Source organism: Cylas formicarius, unplaced genomic scaffold (genome assembly GCF_029955315.1).
Source record: "Cylas formicarius isolate icCylForm1 unplaced genomic scaffold, icCylForm1.1 PGA_scaffold_10__41_contigs__length_53128322, whole genome shotgun sequence".
NCBI lineage: Eukaryota > Metazoa > Arthropoda > Insecta > Coleoptera > Brentidae > Cylas > Cylas formicarius.
Window position 1 is genome coordinate 49,189,373 of NW_026844214.1, and position 9,585 is coordinate 49,198,957.

Here is a 9,585-nt window from a genome sequence, read left to right on the forward strand (position 1 = left end):
AGGAATCTTCAAAAAATGTTTAATTGTAAGATTCCATTAAATATTTATTCGTATTCTTATAATGTACCTTTATAGTCTTAAAAAAGCCGGTTGAAGTCAAAATTATGTAGAAGACACAAAAATATAAGAAGAACAATGTTGTAAGGTAAATAGAGTACAGTTATTTACCCTTACTCTTTGAGCTAGCCAGTGAAAACAGCCTCGCAGGGTCAAAGTTCGAGAATCAGGTACATAAATATGTACTTACTGGGAGGATCAATCGCAATTTAAATTCAATTCTTAAGAACGATACATAAAACCTGATGTTAAAAAAAGAAACGCTTCTACTTAATCGAAAATACCCCACAGCATCAATGCTTAATCAAATTACGGTCCAACTGAAGCACCTACTTGCAGAATAAACATCTGTTGGGATGGGTTTTACCACGGTCCTGCGAAGGTATGCGGTTAAGGTACAATAAAATACTTAAAACAATCAAAGCAATAAATGCACTATATTTTTGGTCATATTATACAGTAGCATAAAATGTTATCTCGCTAACAAAACCCAGTACGTTGATGTAGAGGGGTTATCAGCGGTGCGGAGATGGTATACCGGAAGGCACAGTACTAGGGCCGCTGTTATTCCTCATCTATGTAAATGATTTAATGGCAATAGATTCCCTTAGAAAAATAATGAATTTTGCTAACGGTATTGCAAAATTTAAAGTGGTACAGAAAGCGAAAGTCTATAATGTTTGTGTTGTTGTTTAGATGCAACAATATAAGTCTGAATTTTGATAAAACTCGATACGTCAAACAGCAACAATTTGTCGAATCTTTACCCGTCGAAGATAGATGACAACATAGAGATTTTAGAAGCCGAATCTCTAAAAGATCTGGGAATAATTACTGACCGTCGTCTCAAATAAGACTTGCAAATATGGAATATTAAAAAAATATCAGAGGTGCTTTACCGCATTTTAGATAGTTGTGAGACTGTCTAACCCCTTCACAACTGAAAAGCACTTGACCAATGACACCTGTATTACAGAACTCTTGCTTGGGCTGGATGTGTCACTTAAACAACCTAGAGATATACAAAAAAGCTTTCGGTTACTTCAGTGACATTACTGAGGGATGTATACAAAAAAATACATTTTATTCGACTCAGTGGACTTATTTCACGACATGTTTAAAGACAATTGGCCAGCGTGCAAGTAATTATTTTACACCGCGGCTATATAATATGCTTCTGGTTCATATTGCTGTTATAAACACGTTTAAAAAATTCTCTATAACTGTTGAATGTGGGATATTCGATGATTGCAGAAAAACTTTCAAAGATCTGATGAATTTGAAATATTTTTCTACTCCCGTCTGTAAAATACCTAATTACCCACCGATCTAGCGTGCGGGAAGCGTCGCTTTACCACGTCAGTTTCGTTTCCCACGAATCCGAGCCACTTCGGACATTTCCGGGATTTTACCGCACGGATTTGGGACCAATCGGATGTTTTCGGTGATATTTCCCAAAAACTAACGGTCGTAGAGAAAGTATAGTATGCAACACGTTCGGTTAACTCACTTAATGTGCGTATCTATTGATTTTGAGACCATCTTATTCTTTGTTTTCTTCGGAACCTTAAACCTTTTAAGTTATAGTGTATTTTGCTGATTTTTATTTCTAATAAAATGTTTCACTTTTTTTACTCTTTTAATTTTGGGCACATACGTATTGATTTTGTCTAACCCGGTTATATTTTATGAAAAATTCCGCTCACAAGCAGTTAGATATGCTTCTGTAGATATTTAAGTGTATTTTTTGCATTGACTTGTACCGAAGATTTATAAATAACCATTGTTATTATTATTTATTTATATTTGCTCTGATATTCTGACATATCGGGTTCTAATCAATGGTTCAGTTAGTCCCATGAATTTTCCTACTAGATGGCAGGTTTGCAGTAATGTTGGTCCTTAATTCAATCGTTTTCGGGTTTCTCAGAGAGTATACCTTCCGCCGATATTACGAATGGTAGGCAACTGCCAAACATGCTTGATACAGGTACAGGTAGAAAATAGTATATTATGCAACAATGACACGAGCGGAGCGAGTTTTTAATAAACGGGTGAGTTAAAAAGTTTACCGAACGTGTTGCATACTATACTTTTTCTACGACCGTTAGTTTTTGGTTACATTTTCGCAAAACAACACGAATATATTTACTGATATAACCGTCGGAATTGACAAACTGCAAAATTCAAAGCGTGGGAAATATCACCGAAAACATCCGATTGGTCCCAAATCCGTGCGGTCAAATCCCGGAAATGTCCGAAGTGGCTCGGATGCATGGGAAACGAAACTGACGTGGTAAAGTGACGCTTCCCGCACGCTAGATCCGTGGGTAATTAGGTATTTTACAGACGGGAGTAGAAAAATATCTATTAATGTTAATAAGCTCTATATCCGGCCTATTCTAGTCGACAGTCTGGTCTGTTGTTATAGGGCGGTCCCAGTAGAGCCCAGCACGGGGGAAGGTTGGTATTTATAATAAGGAAGCCATGTCCGTAGCAGTCTATTTTAAAGAGCCAGTTGCTGATGTATTCTTTGTCAGTTGATTATAGCATTATTTTTTGAGGGCCCGCCATGATATGGAGTTTCCAGACTCACCACATTTCATTTATCTGTCCTCGATATTGAGCTTTAGGCAATACTTTCGAATAGTAATAAGAAATCCTGCAGTTTCAGGATAGAGTTGATCAGATGTAGGCCATCTCAGAGATGTCCCCCTATCTGACCAATCGGCGTATTTTTTTCTGCCTTGTTTTAATATCGAATTCTACCTGTTTGTGCTGTAGTTTCAAGGTAGTGAAATTGTCATCTTGTTCCGCTGTCCACTGCATGAGCATATCGTTCCACTGAAGAAACTACTGTTCTTGCAAACGACAGATGTTGTAATTATTAACCACCTCTGTTCCTCCTTGTCTTCGTGATAGATATAAGCATTTTACTAACGCTCTCGGGTGCAAGCGGGTGCGTTTTAATCGATCTCATTTAAGTCTGCGTCAAACCATTTCAGAATCTTAAACGTATGAGTTAGTACAGGAACTGTCCAGTTGTTGAAGGCGGTGATCTGATTTTTTTGCAGAGGACTTGGTATTCATAACATTTGTTACACTATGTCAATATTTTTCTCCAAATATTTTCTTCAGTTGGGTGCGATCTATCTTTTGATTCTGAGGGGCACCCTTTAAGGAGATATGCTCTTTTGATACTACTTATCACTTTTTGATATTAATGATGACGCAGTAATCCACCCCGAAAGTCATCTTAGTCACACTGATAGTATGGCAATGTCTACCAATAGACATGTCTTGTTTTTAAAGTCCTTAATTATAATATCTGGTTTGTTTGCCGTCACAGTCCTGTCTGTTTGTACTTGCGTGTCCCATATTATTGTGATTTCCTCTTTGGCTTCAAAGTTTTTTGTTCATCAAGATATTACTACCTTGCTAGGACTGGGCAGCCTGTGGTGATGTGCTTAATTGTTTCTTCATATTGTTTACAAAGTCTGCATCTTGAGTTTACTTTTTCTTTGAATATTTTTTTCCTGATATAGTTGGTTGAAATGGCCTGGTCTTGCGCAGCTACTATCAAAGATTCTGTTTCTCCCTTTAATATTCCTGTTGTCAGTCATCTGAATGTCTGCCTCTTGTGCACACCATCCTTATCGACTTCTCTGGCATATTGTCCGTGCTTTTTTTTGTTTTTCCATCTTTGTTCTGTTTCCTCGTTAATTTTCCTCCTACATCGTTGTCTGAGTCTTTTCGCTTATTATTATTATTATTATTATTTAATTATTTTTCCAGGTTCTCAACTGCACCGCCGAGAAGTCATCTGAGCGAAGAGTCACCTCGTTTCCGATGAAAGATTTGGGCGCTTCTGGCCGGAATTCCGGCTACAACGATCGAAGTCCCGACGCGCCGGTAAGTTAATGATTTTTATAAAAATATGCAAAATAAACTGCCGCCAATAAACCAAAATTGGGTGATACGGGGTGACACAAAATTTCAGTTATAATTTTTAAAATACGACCTGAAGTTCTTTTTAAGTCAACGCTTTTTATATAATTTTCTTACTTTTAAAATTTTTATTAAGTAAACCGGCCAACAGAAAATGCTACAAAAAAAAAGGTGGATTTTACTGACGTAATCGGAAAAAAATATTTTTTGAAAAAAGAATAAATGCAACGAAATGAATTTTTTTTACGTCATTAGATAGTCACATAAGAGTCCAATAACTTAGTGAAAACTGCATGTCAATATCTTTATCCTAACCTCAAATTTGAATAAAAGAAATTGACGCTCAAAAAAATGTTTCATTTTGCCAAAAAATTCCACTTTACGACTTGTTATTGAAGTTTTGTGATCTCGAATTTAGTAAATAAAGCTTCAATTCATTATTTACTATACAAATGATATTTAATTTATTTTTCTTTATTTCTTAAATATGATTTTAATCTGATCGTGATAAAAAAACCAAAATAATACGATATTATCATGCCTATTACTCTTTTTACAATTCCTTGGTTAATCATTTACTAGCGATATATTTCTTGACAAAACTTGACAAAACTAATTCGCTTAGCAAAGTGCAATCACATTTAAATTAAAAAGAACACTTTGGTTCGTATCTAAAAAGTCGTATCTTTTACAAAAAATCCGAGCACGCCGCTGGATTCTAATTTAAAAAAATCTATGGGATTTCGTTTTTATCATCCCATTACGATCTGGTTGTTTGAAATACAAATGGTAACTGACATTTGCACTTTACTCATCGACTAGAAAATCAAATATAAAATTAGACAGTGTATGTGTCGCAGTCATATTATAAATCCAGTCATTTTATAAAAGGCTCTTCTTATGTTTAAGGTTGATTATTTTTTAACTGTGATTTTTAATGTTATGTATTGTATGTTCTCGCTGGTGATTAATTTTAATTAAATTTTTAATTAATTAAAATTAAAATTATTTCCAATAAATTAAATTAAACAAATAAAATTAATTAAATACGTTAAAAAAAATTTTTTTATTAATTAGATGAACGCGAACATATTTCATCATATTTTTTTTATAATATAATTTGTTATTCACAGAGAACTTACAAATTAATCTATAAATATTTTTCCGTCGCAATAAATCTTTTAAACTAATTACCTCATAAATTTTTATTTCTTTGATCAAACTAAAAGAAATTGACACTTTTTTGGTTAGGTGTTGTGAAGTTAGTTCGTCATGTTAGGGTACCTTGTTATAGTAAATAAATAAATAAATAAATTTGAAGTTAACACTGGATTCCGGTTCAATAATTTTTGACTTTAAAATTTAACGAATTTTTGAATTTGGATTTATATGACTCGAGTGCCATCTACCATTAGATTTAAGAAAAGTCTATTGAATGATGATGAAAGTACGTCACTGACTGCTGTTTACAAACATGGAGTTTGTTGAAATTGTACATAGAATTTATGTGATTTTAGAACTCAAATTTATTTTATTTATAATATGCATACAACAAAAATTAAAAGGCCAGTTTTAAAATTTTTGAAATTTTAAGTAAAAATATAACAGTTAAAACGGAATCACTGTTATTTCAATTTTATGTAAGGATGCTCAATGTTTATTTATTTTTGTGTTTTGTGTTCGATAAATAATCATAATGCTCGAGATACTGTTCAAAAAGTGGAGAAAAAAAAATAAGGATATACAGTATTGTTTTGATTATAGCATTGCTTTTGAACATAACCTGACAGACATTTTTACTTTTAAATAAAAACCGACCAAAGTAGTTCATAAAACGACGATAATGATGATAATCTGGCTACGATGTACAGGGTGTTTGAAAACAAATAGGAAAAACTTAAACTGCCTTGTTTAAAATAAAGCCAACCATGTGTTAGATAACGCATTACAAATATGGCTGAAAGTAATGTTTTATTATTTATTTAAACGAAAAACAAATATTACGTTAGTATTACAATGCAAGAAAAAAACTTTCTGAGTGGAGAAGATTCTTCTTTAGTAAATTTCATGAACAACTGATGCAATCACTTTTTTTTTCTAAATAAAACGTAAAATAAATATTTTTTTTATTTTATTTTTTATGTTGCATAATTTTTTCATTAAACTTAATTAGGCATAAAACATAATTAATTAATAATTAATAATTTTATTTATTTACAAACCCAAAGGCTGTCCAAATATATAAGATTTAATGGTCCGAAATATAAAAGAAAACTTAACTAGATATTTCCTAAGCTAATAATATAGAGTACAAAAAGAATGTAACAACATTTTGTATAAATTGAACTGAGGTGCCTTTTACTTGATGAAAATCCGTTTATCATAATAAATAAGAACTAAAAGTTCAGATTTTCACGAAATTATATATTATGACATGACAATAGTTTCGACAACACCGTGTCTTTATCCAATGTTTGATAAAGACACGGTGTTGTCGAAACAATTGTCATGTCATAATATATAATTTCGTGAAAATCTGAACTTTTAGTTCTTATTGATTTTGACAAAAATGTAGACCTTTCTTTTAAAGAAATTAGGGCTTAAATTGAATAAGTTCGTGTTTTCACAGTTGTAATACTTACGAGCTTGTCTAATAAGAAGACAGTTTGAGAATTAGTTAGATCTCAACCTGTCCATTGAAAATAGCCTAGTGCGCACTTGACTAGCATTAACAGATAAGTGAGTTGTACAGGAAGGTGACTCATTGAGATTGTTGACAATTTTATAAAGAAAAATTACATCTGAAAAGTTTCTGCGTGTTTCAAGTAACCTTAATGATTTATTTTCATACAAATATTATATCTAAAATCGTACTGTTATAAATTGGAATGACTAATTTGTGGTTGCTGAAGTGTTTAGTGTTACATATTACAAAACCAAGATATATCGAGCCTTTCTTTACAATGTTTTCTAAATGTGCTTCAAATGTTAACTGATGGTCCAGTATTATGAGTAACTTTAACCAAGTTTTATATTGTCTAATTTTAAGTCAATTGATTGTTTCTCTTTTCTTGTAAAATGTATTGCTTAGGATTCATCGAGATTTAAAAAAAGTGCGTTGTTTCTGGATTTCCAAAATGCTCGATTGGGAATGGATTTCTGTTCTTACTTTTAAGTCATCTGCGAATGAATCTGGAGTGTTAAAACACTAAAGAGTGTGGTAATGAGCCTTGTCAAAAGTCTTGCAAAAATCAGTGTACACAGGTCTCAAAGTACTGACACAATGGTGCGTAGACAGATTAAAGTAAAACGTTAGCTATATAAGTGGTGCAAAAAGTCCGTAATATTTCGGCGTTTACTGATTTCTCGTAACTTGAAACGAATTTATCTCCTTTGCAGTTCTCGAACGTCAGGAAAGGGCTCCTAGCTGTGTACATACTAATAATAATAGCGATCGTGATAGCTCTCATTGTGATAACGGCTTTGGCGCCCATCGAGGAGACCTGGACCACTTTGAAGTCTACAGTCATGGACAATAACTAGACGTTCAACGTATTCGAGAAACAGTCGACTGATGGAGCTGCAGCTCAGCGAAACACGAAAATTTGACGTTACCACATATCGTTCGTTAAGAAAGTTCTAACTAAACTTAGGTGTAGATGTAAGTCTCACAGAATAATTTTTTAGTCGTCTTCTTTTTACAGTTATAAGAAAGGAAACAACGTTTGTTAACGGGATTGAAAATTTCGTGCGGAAATTTTATCGGTTTTGGGTTCGAGCTTTCCGAATTTTGGTGTGCTAGACTATCAATTGTTTTTTCAAAAATATCAAAGTTAGGTACCTCCGTGAGATGTAAAAAAATTTGACATGTAATTTTATTAGATGTTATGTAAATTTTATTTTGTGAACGAGGTGCGATCAAAAAATTATATTTTTCATCCGTTTTAGGTGACTTAAGTAGAATGTGTTTAAAATTTGAATTTTTAAGTCACAAGATATGGATATCGTTTTAGAACATTTGGTTTAAAAAATGAAAAATGTAAGGTGTTTTTCCCGATTTTTTTCGTAATTACTATAATTACTTGAAAGATGACGCGGCATAGGGAACAATACAAAAATAATATTTTAAACAACTTTGGCAATAGTTATGAAAAAAGTTCAAAACAAATGTTGGGATTTCATAAAATTTTGATGTTCAGTACTTCCAATTTAGAGAGGCTCATTATTTATGAATTACCCTGTGTATTCGATATTTTGAGTCGCCATGTCCCTTACGAGGCACTTATATCAGAAATTCTGACTTGTTTCTCAGAAGTTCTTATTTGCTTCTCAGAAATTGTGAATTAAGTCACAAATTCTGACTTGTCTGAGACAGATTTTATTTCCGGTGGGCTTTCAGCTCTTTCGTATATAAGAAACATTAAAAAAACCAAAAATATTTTTTTTTTCAAATTGTCAGGAACAAATTTTCATTATACCAGAGAGATAGAATTTCACAGAATTATTAATAATTTTTTTTAACCCACACAACATTTTTATATTTTGTTTCGGGCTGTTTTCGAAACTCTGAACGTGTTAAAACAGGTAAGGCAATCGATGACGTAAGTATACGAATGCGCGCGAGATTGTCAGTACAAAACATTTGAACGTATAAATACGTATCTTCGTTGATTCGATTTTTAACTTATTTTTACTAGTTGTTTATCTACAGATTTAAAGACATTTGTTTGTAAATATATAAAGTATTTTCTAACCGTAATGGAGGTCTTTTTATTTGCCCACCTGTGCGCTCGCAATAAGTACATATAAAAATTTTCTAGAATTATAGAGAAAAAATCTAGATTTTCTAGAGATTTTACTGGGCAATGTTCAATTTAGGATTTATCAAATTAAATTTTAGAAATATTAAAAAAGAATGCCCCCACTTGCTTAGTAAAAGAATCGAACTCAAGCGGGTTATTTAAATAAAACGCGATTTAAATTCGATTTAAAAATGTTGCTTCGTGAAGCTGTGCATAACAAGCCAACACTCTCGCCATCTATCCGCCATCGAGTACCAAAATAAAGCATCACGAGGGCGCTGTCTAAAAAGTTTCTAGGATTCTAGAAGAAATATTTTAGAAATTCTAGAAATTTCACTAAGAAATGTTCAAATGGACGATGGTTCAATTGAAATTTTATTTTCGTGATGTTTAAACTTCCAGATTTTTGGTTAGTTCTGCTTTGTTAGGTTGATTTTTAAATTATTTTATGTTTTCTGATATCCTTTTTTATAAGGTTTTTTAGTAAGTTTTATAATTATAAAGTAAGGTAGGTGATAAAAAACTTGTTAGACTGAATGATTATACATTAATACAATACATAAGGAAAATAAAAGTAAAAGAATCGAACTCGAACGAGTCAATTAGTTATGGCGTGACTTAAATTCGACTTAAAATACATTTTTGTAAAATTTACACTCTCACCGCCATCTATCGGCCAATAGCCGAATTGGCCAGAAAGCCTAATCGAAGTAGATTCGTACGGCCCCGCTAGAGCGAGCCACAAAGTATGAAAATAGTGGAACAAGACGGCGCTGAT

General features: G+C 32.6%; 1 protein-coding gene across 4 annotated transcripts in view; it reads left to right on the forward strand.

The window, feature by feature from the left end:
* LOC132704857 (putative ferric-chelate reductase 1 homolog) overlaps positions 1 to 8,764 on the forward strand; it is a 79,443-nt gene extending 70,679 nt beyond the window's left edge. For all 4 annotated transcript variants that reach the window (XM_060675176.1, XM_060675152.1, XM_060675160.1 and 1 more), the window contains exons 10-11: positions 3,853 to 3,969; positions 7,405 to 8,764. In XM_060675176.1, coding sequence (XP_060531159.1) covers positions 3,853 to 3,969; positions 7,405 to 7,548 — 261 coding nt within the window. In that variant the 3' untranslated portion in view covers positions 7,549 to 8,764. The remainder of the gene's footprint in view (positions 1 to 3,852; positions 3,970 to 7,404) is intronic.
* Positions 8,765 to 9,585: the final 821 nt, after the last annotated feature.